This window comes from Passer domesticus, chromosome 11 (assembly GCF_036417665.1).
Source record: "Passer domesticus isolate bPasDom1 chromosome 11, bPasDom1.hap1, whole genome shotgun sequence".
Taxonomy (NCBI): Eukaryota; Metazoa; Chordata; class Aves; order Passeriformes; family Passeridae; genus Passer; species Passer domesticus.
Genome location: NC_087484.1, coordinates 3,058,376 through 3,075,317, shown reverse-complemented (window position 1 = coordinate 3,075,317; position 16,942 = coordinate 3,058,376). Strand labels below are relative to the sequence as shown.

The 16,942-nt window shown below is 39.5% G+C and overlaps 1 protein-coding gene across 7 annotated transcripts; it reads left to right on the top strand.

Moving 5' to 3' along the window:
- Positions 1–359: 359 nt before the first annotated feature.
- On the top strand, positions 360–16,425 carry ZBBX (zinc finger B-box domain containing). Of its 7 annotated transcripts, none has more exons than XM_064385176.1 (18): positions 360–497; positions 2,875–2,947; positions 3,681–3,768; positions 4,256–4,369; positions 5,539–5,632; positions 6,686–6,731; positions 6,868–6,974; positions 9,271–9,445; positions 10,305–10,425; positions 10,913–11,046; positions 11,264–11,367; positions 11,696–11,799; positions 12,386–12,417; positions 12,829–13,103; positions 13,581–13,740; positions 14,269–14,424; positions 15,411–15,552; positions 16,215–16,425. In XM_064385176.1, the coding sequence occupies exons 3-18, from the start codon at positions 3,701–3,703 to the stop codon at positions 16,288–16,290; spliced, it is 1,908 nt and encodes a 635-aa protein (XP_064241246.1). In that variant the 5' UTR covers positions 360–497; positions 2,875–2,947; positions 3,681–3,700; the 3' UTR covers positions 16,291–16,425. The 7 variants fall into 7 exon arrangements, with proteins under 7 accessions (XP_064241246.1, XP_064241249.1, XP_064241243.1 ...); XM_064385179.1 differs by having other exon boundaries at positions 377–568; positions 10,308–10,425; XM_064385173.1 differs by having other exon boundaries at positions 379–568.
- The last annotated feature ends 517 nt before the right edge of the window (positions 16,426–16,942 follow it).

The following is a 16,942-nucleotide window of genomic DNA, read 5'->3' as shown; positions in this document are numbered from 1 at the left end:
GGAGGGCTGAGAGTGCCCGGGGCAGGTGTGAGTGGTGTAAATGCCCCCGGAGTGTGCCCGGCAGTGCCCTGAACCCGGTGCTGGCCTGGCTGTGCTCGCCTCATCGCCCCCCTCACGCCTTTCTGGCTTTAGGTTACAGCTCCAGGCAGCTCGTTCTTCCCTGCCCCGCCGAGTTCTCATCAGCCTTGAAAGCACACCGGTAATGAAAGAAAACAAAAAAAAAAAAAAAAAATAAAAAAAAAAAAAAAAAAAAACCAAAAAAAAACCCCAAACAACCCTACCCTTTGCTACGGGTTTTTTTTACACCTTTATTTTCTGCCTGCCCTTGTGCGCTGCTGTTTCCCCAGAGCAGCCGCCGGGACCGAGTGCATCCCGCAAGGCCATCCCGCACCGGGCCTCGAGGGGAGGCGAGTTCTGACCCTGCTGCCATCACCCACCTGCTGTTTATCGCCCCACCTGTTGTTTATCACCTGAGCTGGTATTTGTCACCGTATCTGGTATTTATCAGCCCACCTGTTCTTTTCTGTTGCTTTGCTCGGAGCAGAGCTGCTGTAGCTCCATAGTGTGGGTAAGGTTTTTCTCTTTGTAATATAGGGTGGGAATTTTTTTCTGGGTTTTAGGTAGTGTTTTTTTTGTTTGTTTTGTTTTTGTTTTTCTTTTTTGTTTGTTTCATTGTTGGTGTTTTTTTGTTTGTTTCTTTTTTTAGTAGACTGCGTGGAAAGGCTTAGACCCTCCTGCTCATGGCCTTGGTGTTTGAAGTTATTTCCAGTTATTTCAAGTTATTTAATACAGCTGAAATTACTGTTCTCAGTTAAACAGTTGTAGTGGTTGACCACATTTTTTCCCCTTAACTGCTGTAATTTTTTCCCTTAATCATAAACCAAGCTGTTCCAAACCACCACAACTATGAAGATACGCAAACCGTAAAAAGAGGTGTTGAGTTTGCAGAGTTACCAAGATAATGCATCTTCCCAAAGTGTGGTGAAATTGCAAAATACGGTAAAAGGACTCAGGGGAAGTGGCATTCAGTAAGTTTCATGTTGTTTTCCTGAGCTGACTTTGTGTGTGTTGTAGAGTGTTACAAATAGAAATGGATAATTAGTTTAAAAATAGAAAGTGGAGTTTGAAATGGTTGGTGTCACAGATGTTGGGGCATGGAGAACATGAATTTATTCTGAAAGGCTGGAATTATTTCAGCATACCTGAATTAAAGTTTATGTGTATTTTTTCCTTTCTTATCTTTTTAATGTCATTCTTTTTCCTCTTTCTTTAAAGTAGTTAGCTTAATATTAAATGTTTGGAAGGACCAGAAGTCTCAGTCATTGTAATTAACAGCAGATGGGTGAGGAGTGATAATAGACAAACTCTTTAATGCACTTGGAATAATTCTTCAAAGGAAATAATTTAGTTTGAAGTATTGGTAAGTGGATGGAACTTAGTGTAGCATGAAATCCACATTCATGGTGTTGATAATGGGATGTGAGCTGTTGCATAGGCAGTAGCATCCCTCTGGATTTGATGGGTTTATTGATGTGAGAAAGCTGTTGGAATTTGGTTAAACTCCTGTAGTGTGAAATAAACTACACCCATCTTCAGCTGTCTGTAAGTTATAAACCTGTCTTTAAATTGATTAGGAAGAGACTTGAGCTAAACTGGAGTACAGGCTATGTGGAATTTGGGTTTATTTAGCTAAGTAGTCTTTCAAGTTGACTCAAACTTTGTTTAGCCCAAACAGCAGTTTTTGGTTTGTTACTTTTAACTGTACATCCATTTTCAGCCCAGAGGAACCTGCTGGAATGATGAAATTGGAGTACCAGTGTGGCAGAGGAGCAGGCAGAAAGGATGTGGCTAATTAGTGCTTGATTTATTTATGTTGATGAGCTGCTTTAGTGTTTGCCTCACTGGCAAATTGTGTTGCCTAGTAGAGAGAAGAGGGATTCATTAAAGAAAACCAGACAGAAAGAGGGAACTCCTCTGTGTATTTAAACTCCAAGTCTGTTTCTGAGGAGTTTGGGATTGCCTTTGCTGCACTTTCCTGGCAGCCCTGAGGGCCCAGCTCAGGGATATTTCAGGGTGTGCATTTCCCCACGGGGTTTGTTTAACTTTGACTCCTCCAGTCTCAGTGTTTTTATGTTTTATCTGTTCAATGTCTCCCTGTATTTTCCCAGAATAATTCAGGAGGTTGATCACTGTTATCTCCTGTTATCTACAATTTGATGCTGTTTTTTCTCTACCCAATGTTCTTGAAACTTTGTAGGGCTTTTTATCTCTAATATTCTCACACAGCATCTCTGATATTTATCTCTGATATTACCACATTTTTAAGTTATCCCTTTAAATATTTGCTTTCAGTGGAATATGTTAAAGTTAACTTATATAAATGATATTTTTTTTATGAACTACTTTCCCTCCTTGAGCTTGCTCAGCTGACCTGTGTCATTTGCCTCTGTTTTTACTATTAAATAGCTTTTGGGCCCCTCAAATCCAGTGTGTGACCTCCTCCTGTCCAGCTGTGCTGGTCCTGCCAGCTCACATTAGCCAAGAGAAAAACTTTATTCTGTTCAAAATTAATAAAATATTTTATCTTGGAAAGTGATAAAGGAATAACTGTTTTGAAATGATGTTAAAATTGAATGCTTGGGTTTTCTGACACAATAACAAAAATGTTTTGTGCACAAATCTGATGCTTTGTCAGCACTGAAATATTGCATTTTAGGTTCTGTGGCACCAGGTGTTTTAACTACCATGTGCCACTGAGGTGTTTGGCCCCATGGGTGGAGATATTTGGGCACATTTTATCTGTATTAATGCTCAATTTCAGGTTTACCTGTGAACAGGCAGTTTTCCATTTGGGATATTCCCAATCCTTATCAGTTCCTAGGTCCTGCTCTCCCCGGGAAGCTGAGATCCACGAGCTGCAGAAGAGTTCCCAAGCACCCTGGCAGCTGTAAGTCCCTGCACTGTCAACTTTTGTTCCTTTTTCCATTAGCCATTATTCCATTCTTTTCCCATTATTTCCAGCAGCAGCAGGAAATGCCCAGTTTTGCACTGAGCTGCATTTACCCCACAAACATTCCAGCTCAGCAAGGCTCTGGATGTTCACCTTCAGTTTAAAACCCCTGCTGTATGAATTTGCTTTTTGGAAGAGTATTTTATTTTACAACCTGAATTTAAAAAAAAAAAAAGTATTTGTAATACCACTGAAGTCCTGAGAGAAGGGATTAACTCTGCTCTGTGAGTTATTGTCTTCCTTTGTATCCATTTGTCTGTGACAGAAGGAATTTATCTTCCCAAATCAGGTGAGATGGTTTGACTTCATAGCCATTGGTACAATTTTCTCCTTCTTGGTGCTTTCTATGGGTTTAGTTCAAGAAAGCTGTGTTTTAGTTAATATTAATCTGCTTGCACATGAACTTTAGGGAATTGCCCAAATGAAACAGCCAAGGAAATCTTTTCCCTGGTATCACAAATGTAATAAAAAAGGTTTTTTTCCCAGTTAAATTTAATTTTGAGTTGCTCTAGGATTTTATTGGCACTTCATACAAACAAGTTTTGCGCTCCATTTCCCTCTATATATGAATATTTTTGGATGTGTAATGAGTTTTTTACTGTTTTAATTTCAATCAAATTCCCATTTCAACAGGTTCCTATCTCTAAATCATTGAAATTCTCTTTTTTAGGAGAAGTAATACTGGGCATCATGAATGTCAATGATTTTGTAATTCTCCCAGGCTCAAAAGCTGGAACCTCAGTGAGATTAAAAACAAAGTAAGTGCTTTCAATCTGATTGGGATTGAGATGTGTTTTCATAATTTTCAATAAGTTTTAATGCATCATTAACTAGAAGAGTGGAAGAACAAGAAGAATCATGATGTGTTTCTTTTCTAGCATTTCCCCATGCTTTTATCCACAAGCCTTTCTTTTCTCAGGCTTTAATCTACTTCCTGATTAAGTTACAGGTTTTGTATCCACTGGATAATACAAGCATACTAAAGAAGTCAGTGAAGTGTTTCTTTTAATATAATTAAACCCCAAACCTTTCTGAGTACAGGCACAATTGTATCTGTTTTTTGTTGGAATTTGCACTTAACCTATCCCAAATTTTCCAGAGCTGTTCTCAGTCCTTCTGGGAGATAAATGAGGGACATGGCTCTAATGAGACATTTCCCAGCTTCTGTTTTTCTGCTTTAAACTTCTTCAGGTACCTTACTGACTTCCAGGTGACTTCTAACAAATATTTCACTATTTCCTCCAGAACTGTCAAGGAATTGCAGTTGGAGAAAGCTCAGTTAGAAACAGAAAACAAAGAGATGGAGAGAAGATTATTGCAGCTGCAGTCAAACATGAGCAGAGAAAAAGAAGAGAGGAGGTAGGTTCAGTTTCTCTTTGGAAAAAGGAATCCAATGAGATCCTCCCTCCACACCTCCAACTCCCCACATGGGATCTCTTGTAAAGTGTGGAATTCACAATTATATTCAGTCTCCCCTCTCCAATCTTTCTTCCCAATGTTAAACTTGCTTCCTCATGACTTTGTTAATTTGGAATTTCCATATGATATTTGATCAGTTTTCCTCATTTATTCCTTCTCCCTTTTTCCTCTGACTGGCTGGATTTGTCACCTTAGTTTTCAAGCAGGAGACAGAGTAGTTTCTCCTGCCCCCTTGTTTATTTCTGAGGTTTCTGCAAAGGATGCTGTTATTTTTGATCCCCTTTCACATTTGTGTGGCCTCCCAGGGAGGCCTCTCCTGCGTGATGGCAAACAGGGCCTGGAACCAAGCACAGTGTGATGAGGCAAATGCTGGGGTGAGGTTTAAATCTGAGTCACTCTGAATGCTGGCAAATTCCTGCAACATCTGCTTCCTTTTCCTTGAGTTTGTGCCTGCTGTGTTTGTCCCTGGGAATGCAAATACCTTGGATTTGGCTCCCTTGGTGCTGCTGAGCTGCTGGCAGCTCTGTGAGCATTGCCCTGAGCTGCTGGGGCAGTGGTTTCCAGGTGATGTGTGGCACTTTTGCCTCCATGGTATTCTGGTTTGCTCTCAAGGCTTTGTACCTGCAGCCCCTGATAGGGTTGCTGTGCTGAGCTCCAAGGGCAGGAGGCTCTGGCATTTGCACCACTGGAATCATGGAGTGGTTTGGGCTGGAGAGGATCTGAGAGTTCCTGCATTTCTAGCAGTGCTGGATGAAGTCCTGCAATAAATTGGGACAATGAAGGCTCACACAAAATGTACTTTTGTTTTTATTCTTCTGAAACCAACCTTTGAGAATTGATAAGATTTTTTTTTAAGTTTAAGAACTTGGACCAATTTAATGGTTTAAAAATAAGTACTTTCTCACACATTTGTTGTATTTACTGCTTTTAAAGTGGACTTGAAGCAGGTTTCAATGGAGCAGAGTATTTGTGCTTTGGGAAATTGTTTTATAGAGAAGAATTTTATTTTTGTGATGTTTTGTTCATATTTAACAAGCTAAAGGAAAAAAAGTGCTTCTCTTGCTTGCAGAAGGCCTAATTTTGAAGTCTTTTCTTGCCTTGGTTTGTAGGAAGTTAGGTGCTTATCATTGGAAATCTGGGCAGGCAGGACCAAGGACCCCCCAATCCCGAGTTGTGGCACCAAATAATGAAAACAGGAAGAAGGTAGGAAACCATATTTGCAAGTAAAGCTATTTAAAGAAAAACAAGATTTAGAACTAATTTATGCTGCAGAACAGGAAAATTCAAACACTGTAAAACCAAAAGGTTGAGCCCTATCTGAGTAAAATTCCTGACTACTCATTTTTCCATGCCAAGCTCCCTTTGAGCTGGAGGAACATCAAGTTTTGTTGGGTGATCTGTTGGGGTTTCAGTTGCAATAAACAGTAAATTATCCCTGCTCCTACAGATTGAATCCTGTAAGAGTGGCACTGGTGGAAGTCATCAGGAGCCTGGCTTTGGCTGGCTGCTGCCCATGATGGATCTGAAAGGCTTTGGGTGAAACTTTGAGTGCAAATTCTCTGCCCTCCCAGATAAAATACACCACAGCTGAAGTCTTTTCTTTAACTCAGTTATATTGACTCTTGTTCTATGACACCTTTGCTCAGACCTAAAAGAAGGGATGTAAAACTTTCCTGCTAAATCTTTGAAAAATCTGTTTTCTATTCAGTATGTGCAAATGGAAAAGTGTGTGGCAATTTTTTTTTTAACTGGCAGAAAATGAGAACTGAAAATTGCCTTATTATCTGTGAGAGGAGAGGATCAGAATGAAAAGGTTTTCTTTACCCACCTCTTTGCTTTCCCTTTCTCTGAGACAAGGAACTCTGATCTGTTGCTACTTCAAAGATTTCAAATTTCAGCTGGGGTGGCTGACAAGATGAACAGGGCAGAACTTTAAAAACAGCAAAATTAAAATAAGGGGTGAGTGAGGGCTAGTGAGGTGGCAGGGTGAAATCTGCAGGGGAAAACTGAGGAGCTAAAATGCTGAAAATTATCAGTTACTGGGATGTTAGATCATGGAAGTACCACGTGGACAATGTTTCATATCTGGGGAGGGACACTGGTTCTGCACTTCATGGCTGTCATGAACAATACATGGAGTATTCTCTTTAAATGCATGCCCTATTTCCCTAAAATCATTTTTATTCTGTAAAACTTACTCTTTATTCATTAGCATTAGAACCTTATACAGATATATGTAAATATTCTTTCCTCTAGGTTTCTCCACAAAAAGTGAAGTTACAATTACTCAAACATGTTCAAGGTAAAGACATCTTTCTTAACCAAATAAAACTTAAACTTCTGATAGATTATTGCTTCGTAGAGGTTGCTGTGATTAAACACTGAAGAAAACAGAGTGGAACACTGGATTAGTTGAGATTTTTGTTGCTTTGTTTCAGAGCCAGTGAAAAAACCAGTTAAGCCTGAAAGAGGAAATGTAGCCCATGAACAATTGGGAGTGAAGGGGATGGCCTATCGACCACCTGAAATTAAGGGTGGGCTGCTGGTAAGTAAATGGTTAAAAACAACTTTCAAGCAACACAATTTAATGTGTGTGGAATTTTTTGTGTCAGTATGTAGGCACACATTTTTCTTGCTCTCTGATAATTATTTAGTGCCTGTACTTACAGAGTGATCTCCCTGAATGCAAGGAAACAGATTAAATGGTTCTGTTGTCAGAACTGTGACCACTTCTTTAACTGATAACAGTTAATAAAAGCAGAGTTTAAATAAATTCTTTAACTTGCCCAGCGTGTGACCATGGCTGAAGGAGGCTGATCTCATCCTTAAGTAAAGAACACTTCTGTGATTAAAGAGGTGTGGTTGCAGGCAAAGGGGCCAAAATTAAGTGGTCCATGAATGTCTTGGAATTTTAAATCCTTTCATAAAGCCCAGGGCATGCGTTGAATTCTGACTGATTTTCAGGCTGGCACCTTGTTGGCTGTGTTAGAGTGGAAATTTCTATTAGCAACTATGAGGTGATTTCTATTTAATAAGGGTATTTTTGTCTTTTAGCAAGTAGGAAATAGGAATAATAGATAGGAAACCCAGCCTCCAAAGTGTGGTGTTAGCCTCATACATCTCGATTTTAAAGTTATTTATGTGAATTTCCACTGTTGAATAAGAAAATAACATTTTTATTCTAAAAAAAAAAATCTCTTGGAGAGATCCCCCTCCTAGAACACATGATGATACACCACATGATGTGATTTTTTTCCCATTATTTTATTAAACCAGTTGGAGCTGCTCACCCTCAAAAGGAACTAATATTTTGTGTGTGTCTTTGTAATGCTTTTCCTTCGGGGAAAAATACGTGCGCATTTGGAATTTAGGATAACTTGCCAACAAAACCGCGGGGATTTTGCTGCCGTGCTCCCAATTTCACTAACGCTCGCTCCCAGCAGCGCCGACCGTGCGCGTTTTGTTTTTCCCCACCGTGCGCGTTTTGTTTTTCCCCACCGTGCGCGTTTTGTTTTTCCCCACCGTGCGCGTTTTGTTTTTCCCCACCGTGCGCGTTTTGTTTTTCCCCACCGTGCGCGTTTTGTTTTTCCCCACCGTGCGCGTTTTGTTTTTCCCCACCGTGCGCGTTTTGTTTTTCCCAGCGGATTTTGGGGAGCGATCCCGGCGGGCGCGGAGCGGCTGCAGTGCCGCGGATCGCCGCCCGAGGGCGCTGCGCCCCCGCGGGACGGTCCAGCCCTGCGCATCCCGGAGCGCTCCCGCATCCCGGGCATCCCGGCTGGCAGGGGATGAGCCCCAGGAATAATGGGCTGGAAATCCCTGCTGGTGCGGGGAATTGAGCTGAGAGTCGCTGGAGTTGTTCCCTGTCGATTGCTCTTCACACAGTGAGCTTTGTGCTGTGCTCACCCCGCACTGCAGTAAGAGGATTGGGGGATGTCCTGGACGTGCAGACACTGACACCTTTAACAGCCACCTTTTATTGCATTTGCAAGTCACAAGGGCCACTGGATGTACAACCAGTCCCTGGATCAGTTAAAGCACAGGGCAGGTAGAAAGAAGTTTTCCCAACATCCTGAGTGTGTAGGGGCTGCTGGTGTTTGACTCTCACCTTTGCTGCTGAGGTCCCTCACTTGGAGAATGTGTAGACAAAGGATCTTTCCCATAAATACATAAGTTATTCTGTGGTTTTGCTTGATAGTCATCCAAGAGTAATGATAATGAAAACTTCCAGAGTAATTTTCTTTGTTCTAATACAGGTTGAGAAATCACTCAAGTCCCAGTGCAGGACTGTTTTTCTCCCTTTGTAGCTGTTTTCAATCAATCTCATCAATTACAGTTTGGACTTCCCTGGACTGCTGTATTAATGGCTAGCCCAGTTAGCCCCTTAAATGACCATTTTCCTCTTGCTGACCTCTCCAGATGTGCCCCTGTCCACTGGGAAGCTTCAATAAGCAGCTCCTCATTAGTAAAGCACATAGCTCATAAATTCCTTTAAATGAGACATGCTGCATTAAATGCCTCATTTAATCCCCTTGTACATGGGATGTGGTGTCCATGGCTTTATATCCAAAACATGGATGTGGGTGTCCATGGCCACTGCTCTCTAATGCCAGAAACCTGTAAAAGTAGGGGGTTTGTGTGTCTGGTAATAAAAACTTTTGTCTTTCTTATTTATAGATCTTTGTAGTTAATTGTGAGCAAGATCACATAAAATGGGAGTGATCTTGATTACCAGGTAGCTCAGCTGAGCCCAGAAAAGTGAGTGCTGCAGTTCCACAGCTGACACTAAAAATGTTGCTGCTCCTCAGAAATGCTTTATCAGTAATGTTGTGGAACTGATTTAGGAACCAGCCTCAGCATCAGCCTCTGCAAGCCCTGGAAAGCAGGACAAAGGATTGCTGCTGAGTGGTGCCTTTGATGAGAAGGCATCTGCAAAGTCTTTTCAGGAAGCTTTGCTTCAGTGGAGAAAAGGTGAAAGTGATCCTGGAAGAGATCCATGTGCCAGTGAGGTCCCATCAGGTATGGTTTATTTTATGACTTTTAAAATACAATAGGAGCTATTTGGGGGAGTTAGTTTTTAGATTAATGAAGGCAGATATGATGTGAAGCTAAGAAAACCAATTTTACTCTCAGTGTGCCTTTATTAATAACAATCATCTCTGAAGCTTTTTTTAAATGATATGCAGAGTGTTTAGCCCAGTTTTTTTGATCATCTCTGGCAGTGGCCAGGATGTCCAGCCCAGGTCCCTGAACCTTCCCATGGCTTTGTGTCTCACGTGGCACTTCAGCATGAACTGCAATGCTCCAGCATAAAACCAGTTTTAAACTGAGGCATGGAACGTGCAGGGCTCAGGATTTTGTGTGTTCTATCCAAGTACATTTTCTGCTTGCCTTCCACAGGCTCTTAATATTTCTTTGTCCCAATGAAAAGCTGCAATCAGCTGAAGTATGCATGGAAAAATATGGAAAATTCCTCTGGTCTGATTGGATTTGTGCAAATCCAATCTGTGTCTTGTTCCTCTAGTCCATGGATGGTGGTTTTTCTCTGTGGCTTTTTTGTACAAAATAATACTAAACTGATTTTTTTCCTTTTTTATTTCTTTTCTGTGGGATTTTGATTTGTGGAGTCATGGATTTCCGTCCCTCCACTCTTTCTATGGTTCCAGTGTGTAATCTGTAATAAATGAGTTTTTATGGCTGCTCCCATTACTGCCTGTGTTTTGTAAATATAATACTGCTGGCCATTTAAATTTTGGAATGATGCAAAGACTGAACTAAGCACAGACCCAAATGTGATGTCCATTCAAGAATAATGTAGGTAAAGAGCCTGTTTATAAGCCTGAACAGCTGTATAATTTTTTAAAAACAATTCTGACAGAAGCTGTGGGGAATTGTGAGGTACAGACCAATGTGAGTGCTCTGAAGGAACCCATCCATGTGGAATTCCAGAAGGATGGCCTGAGCTACATGGAGAAACTCCTGCTGAAGAAATACAGAAGGTATTACTGAATTTGCTGCCCCTAGTGAAAGAATTCAGAAATACTTAATTAACACAAATCCAGATGAAACTTTTGAAATATTAGATATATTAGCAAGAGTCAAGGGCAGTGTGAACACAGGGCTTTATTTTAATAAAATGATAATTATAACCAGACTTGATCATTTCATAGTTCAGAATTCCTGCAGAGGGAGTATTTAGAGGGATTCTCTTTGCTCAGTTGATTGTAGAATTTGAAGACTGGTAATGATATTTAGTTACTTGATTTTGGGACATTTGTTACAGGGATTTAGAGAAAAGGAATCTTCAGGATTCTTTTGTGGGCATTACAGAGTTTTATGAGTTCTTGAGAAGCAAAGTCACCTCAATGAAGTTAGGAGGACTTAAGGCTGCTGCAGTAAATTGGCTGGTAGGGTTTTTCCTTTTTTTGGTGATATATTTAAAAATGACTTTTTAAGATCGATTTTTTTTTTTTCTTCCTGTTTCAGAACTCCAGTTGATCAATTTTTTGCAAGTTGCATGAAAGATTCAGGGCCTGTGCACGCCCTGAGTGTCCAACAGGCTGGGGCTGGAGGAGGGGGACAAGGAGATGATGATGATGATGACATTGAGGAGTTAACAGGTGTAACAGATTGATTTTTTTTTTTATTCAGTCTAAAATACCTTTTCCTTGAGATTTTTTCTATGATTGCTGAGCATTTCCACTCTTAACCAGTTTGCTAAAAGCAGCAATAATAAAAGGAGAAATTTGTGGGTTTTCCATAATGAATAAAAATGTTGCATTTTGAGTGTTTTGAACAGGAAAAACTGAAGTGCATGAAATTATTTACATTTCACAGATGAAGAGGTGAAGAAATACTGGGCATCTATTTATAGAGCTGAAGAATCCAACACTGTTTCTGAAAATGCAGAGTCCTCTTTGAAAATTGAATTTCTTGATGATGTGAGTACTGATAAAGGACTTGAGGAGTCTCAACAATGAACTGATTTGTTCAAGTTTTAATCTGGTAAATGTTTAAAGTAGCAACAGTTAAATAACTTCCAATAAGGAAGAATTCTGGTGCATTGTTTGTTTTCCATACAAATGTGGAGAACTGATCATTCCAAAAGTTCCCTATACTTTTTTTCTGTTGCATTCAGGGATCTGGATGGTATGGGATTTATACACAAATAAATCTGACACCTTTTCATCACTCTTAATTTTTTTCTTTATTTTTAAATGTTTAATTTGTTGCTGAGTGTGGGTCTCTTTATTTTTGTTCTTTATTCAGTCTCAGAGCGAGGACTCGGGAGAATCTTCAGACTCTACACTGGAGGAAACTGGAGATGTGGGGATGAATAAGCAAGGAAAAACTGACCCACTGGAGTGTGGAAGGTATCAGAAATGCAGAGATTGTGGGAAAGGAAAGCAAATAATCCCAAATTTGTGCTAGTTCCTAAGAAACGGGGGCTTTTCTTTGCAGGCAGTTAGATTTGAGTTATTATATGTACAGTGTTTCAAAGCCATTAAGGAATATTAATTGCCTGTAACTAGAGAGGCATCACTTTGAAATCCTAAGCCATATGGGTAAGATGCATTTCTTTGCACTTGCCTGCCCTGAATTTTAGTGAAATTCTCTTTTCTGAGCTCTTAGCAGGAGCAGGAACTCACATACAAATTTTACCATTGATCAGTGCTGTGCAAATTGAAGATACTCTTAAGCTTGTAATTCCAGACAAAAACAATAACTGATGCATCTACAATTCTTCTGATCTCCCAACATTTATTGGATTAACTGTGACCTGGTTTGCTTTTTGTATCCTTCTGGTCTTTTCCCCTCCTCTATCAAAGCTCAGCATTTGCAGACCAGAACAACACAGAACCAGCCCCTTAAAAGAAAAATGGGTATAATGGGAAAGTCTTCTTTCCATTTCACTTCCTCAGCTGAAATGTAATAGTTTTTACTTTTGCCTCTCCACAGAAATCCTGTTTCTCCTAAAGAAATTTCTCAAGGTAAATGTGAGAAGTTCTTAAGTTCTTTGTTGAAAATACGTAAATGTGTTCAGTTTGTCATTCTCATATAGGATGGAATAATCAACTACAGTGGGCTGAAAAATAAAGGTCCTTAAATTATGTCCCATTCTCTAGGCTATCAAATTTCCTTTGATTACAGTTTCATGGCTGTGTGAGCACTATGATAAATACCTATAACAAAGAAAACCAACTTACAGAATCATTCACAGCCTGATAAGATGGATTTCAAACCTTGGAGTGCTTTTAAGGAAATTTTATTAAATTTCCACAATTGCCTTTAGCTTTAGTGAAGATTTTGTATTTTAAGTTCATGAAGAAAACTTAGTTGATTTGCAGGTTATAATTAATATTCATTACAAGTATTTTCATGATTTTGTTGTGCTCCTATAGAAAAACTGATTGTCTGCAGTGGTCTTGAAATGAATGCTGAGCAGGAGGAGAGCACTGAACCAAAGGCAGGGAGAAGATCACTGAGCTCCTGTGAACTTCCTGAGGAGATCTCTGACCCCACTGAAGGAGTGAGCAAAGATCTCATTGGGGCTGAACTGAAGAGCAGCAGAGATCTGGAGGCAGAACTGCAGGAGAGCAGGAGGGAGCCACAAGAACTGGGCAGGGTCTGCAACAGCCAGAGCTTGGTCTTGCCTGTAACTACAAAATCTTCAGCAGTAAGCTATGCTGTCTTTAATTGCTAAATAGATTAGGGAAGTTGCTTTATCTGCTTTAGGTTTCGGGCATATCACTGCCTGCCATATTTGCCTTGTCTTATCTAAGAAATTATTCAGATCCTCATTTGCTGAAAATCAAATCAAAGCAAAAAAAGATAGAAAAGGTTGGGACATTGATTTGGAGTCATTGGTAAACAGTGATCACCTTCCTTTCTGGACCCAAAAGTGAACACAAAGAAAATTTGCTTTTCATGTCCCTAGTGAAAGAACAGACTCAAGCTCTTACAACATGACAAGTTTTTAGGGTTTTAAAGCATATCTTGAGCAAAAAACATCATCCATGAATATGTATTACAGCTGGCTGTCAATATCAGTCTGAGTTCCATGAAAGGAGCATTTTATTAATCTGAACTTGCAGGGGCAATTATAAAAATTCCTGTTTCCTGTCCTGTTTGTAATTTCTCTGTTTTATTCAAGTTACAGGATGTAGCCAAAAGACAGAAATGTGGTTCTACATCATATCAGGGACTTGAAGGTTTCTTTGTTGTAGGTGCAAACCCTAAACAAGAAAAGCTGGAGGCACCTTCTTCCCTGGCTGCTGCCTCCAGCCCTAGGGACAGGAGAATCCCTTTTCCAGGTACTTTTGTGTGAATGAATCCTCAAAAATATAGATATTTATCATCTTTTTTTTCAGTTCCATCCAGCTTGCTTTAGGAATCACTTTAGGGTGACAGCCATGCCACAGAAGTGGTGCTGAGCAAGGATAAAATAAACTCCCTACTCTGAGGCAATCTAGTGCCATAAATTTAATCTTTATCATTATGATTAAACTGTATGATTATATATTATAGTATGTATTATGTATAATATATAAATATATATTATCTATTACAATAGAAATGGAATTATTTATTAATATATCCCCTGATAATAGAGTTCCATAAGGTTCCTATTGCTTTTGATGGTGTATATGAAACAACAAGTGAACATCATTAATCTGATTAAATATATCACTTGAAATCAGGCTTTTAGTCTGTTATATATCCGTAAAAAATTGTTTCCTGGCTTCTGTAATTCACGCATTAAATGCAGCAAAAATAGGATGAGTAAATGCATCTTAACACAAAACCTGCAGATAATTTCCTCTAATAATGTTGGGTTTCAGGAGAAGAGCAGTGGGTTTCTGAGAGGAGCCTAAGTGAATATGCTGATGACTCTGTAGTTCAAGGTGTCTTGGAAAGTCAGCTGAACAGAGCTGCAAATGCTTTCCAGGCCCAAAATCAACTTTCTCATCTGATGGCAGCATGGATGCCATGGCCAGGTAGGGACAGCCACAGTTCTGAGCTCCTAATTAGGTTAATTTTAATTGTATAGGATGGAGACACACTGAATTTGTCATTTCTATATCTTCATTTGTGTATTTTTTTTTGTGTGTGTGTGGTTTTTTTGTGTTTTTTTTTTTTAACAGGTTTTTTATTTTAGTTGTTTCTTTATGTATTTGCATTTTAATGCTTTTTTTTGAATAGGCTTTGGAGTTTAAAGTTACCTCTTTTCAACTATCACCAAGAATTCTTTTTATTTAGCTTACTTTCTGCTCCTGTTGCTGCCCTTTTACTCCCCTCTTAGCTTGAATATTTAGAGAATAAACCCTCTAGAAGAAGTTTCTGTATTTGTGTGTGTTGGTAGTCTCTGGTACAATTTGGGAGTAATCTAATAAAGGATTCCTTCTGCTGCAGAAGCAAGTCTGATTATATGAACTCTAAGAAACAGGGACACAAGTAATAACTGTGTCTGCACTTTTGTGTTACCTTTCTCAATTTCAACTGTCTCCATCCCAAGAAATGTAGCTCTACATTATTTCTCACATCATGAGCAACCAGGTTGACATTTTAATTTAAATAATGCTGTGTGCAGAAATCGAAGCTGTCAGTTTTGAATCCAAGGAAAATATTGGAAAGGGTCTATATTTTATTCATGTTAGTTTAAATTAAAAAAAAAGAACCAAACTTCAGAGCTTTCTGCAATCATTCAGTGTCTCCCCTCACACAAAATTTGTGGCATTGTGCAGAATACTTAAATCATGTATTTCTTTTTTGAAAGATACTTCTGAAGTATGAGGTGGTGAATTTATAGGTGGTAATAAAGAAGTTAAAAATGTATTGGAAAGTACAACCTTAATTTTAGTGATATTTTTCATTAGCTAGATTTGGTTTGAGACTTTTAATGGCAAGTTTTTGTCAATATTTTGAATTTTTTTTAAGCTGATAGTGGAGATACTGCATCTTTTTGTTCATGTTTGCTCCTAAGACATTTCAGGCCATGAAAGTAATTCCAACTTAGCTTGTGAAGATGGAACCTCCTCCAGCAGAGCCATGGAGAAGATCTCTGGAAATGCAGATTTGCAGAACACCCTGGAGCTGAAAGACCACGACACATTTGATATTTTTGGGTGAGTTCAACTTGCTGGCTGTGTTTTTATGACATTTTAGATTATTCAAGATGCCAACCATGTCAGAACTGAAATAAAGACAGCCTCAACTCTCTAATTGTGCATTACCTGCTAATTACAAAAGTCAGCATGACCTTGGGGTGTCTTGGTGTTCTAAGCCCCTTCTCAGGCAGCTCAGAGTCAGAACTGAGGGATGTGTTTTGTTGTTTAGACTCCAAATGATAAATTTGGGGATTGTAGGTTTTTCAATGCATTAGCACTGAGATTTATGAGGTAAATCTCTTAAAATCATCTGCATTCTTGGGTTGTGACTCACCATGTGTTTGTTATTTTGTCTTGGACACTGAGATGACTTGGAAAAAGGGAATTCCTAAAGTTCAGTGTCTCACTGGTTTTTTTTTTACTGGGATCTCCTGCCCAGCAGGAGTCAGAGGAGCGCTGAAGGAACTCCATGCTGTGTGATTAGAGCTGATTCACAGATTTGTGACAAAAACTGAGGGAAAAGCTGAATTACAGCAGCTTGTACTGCCAGCATCTCCAGTATAAGCTTTTTTTTTTGTGCCTTTTAGTTTAACACATGTGAACAAATGTCAGCAAGGCTTAAAGCAGAGAACTTGGGGAATTGCAGGCACTGGAAATCACTGGGGTGTGTTTCTTTTAAGGGACTGGGAGGAAAGCCAAATGGATGCTGAGGAAGCAATTCTGGAGGACAAACAGCAGGTTCTGGCATTGCAGTGAACATGGAAAACTCAGTTCAGTCTCCACCTTTGTATGGTTCAGAACCAAGAAGATCAAGAGGTTTTTAAGTTCTGCTCAAGACATCATTTACTAAGGAATCTTCTGTAAAGTTGACATTAAAACTTTTTTAAAATACCTTGATTTGGCTTTTTAATAATTCTTACTATGAAGAAATAACGGAATAAAAACTTCTCTTGTGCTGCTATTTTTAGGATAGTTTTATTCCTTATTTTAAATTCAATGTAAGTTTTCTTGTCTGCAGGTGTAATTTTGTCTCCAAATGTGATTTTATGTGGCCAAGCTGGGAGGTGGCACACCAGGGGCATTAATGGGATGAACTGGGGTCTCTGTATGATCAGGTTTGTGCTGAAAAGCACAGGAAGAGTCTCTAAAGTCAAGTTCATTTTGTCAGATGTTTTAGAAGGGACTGCACCTTGCAGAATGGAATTTAACAGCTTTCCACTGTACATTTAAGTTCTCCTTCCACACTCCTAACTCCAGCAGGGAGCCTAGACCACAGCAAACCTCTGCTCAGAATCAGTTGGGAGTGAATTCCCTTTCGTTCCCTGCTCCAAAATTCCAGTTCAGAGGGATCTGTATCCAGGCAAATCCAGCTGTGCTGCAAGTTACTGCCTTACAGACCTTTGATAAT

Excerpts from the sequence above, each read along its gene's own strand:
- ZBBX (XM_064385176.1), top strand. The coding sequence starts at position 3,701 with ATGAATGTCAATGATTTTGTAATTCTCCCAGGCTCAAAAGCTGGAACC. Across the intron at positions 11,800-12,385 it reads GACCCACTGGAGTGTGGAAG|AAATCCTGTTTCTCCTAAAG; the intron begins GTATCAGAAATG and ends GCCTCTCCACAG. Across the intron at positions 12,418-12,828 it reads TCCTAAAGAAATTTCTCAAG|AAAAACTGATTGTCTGCAGT; the intron begins GTAAATGTGAGA and ends GTGCTCCTATAG.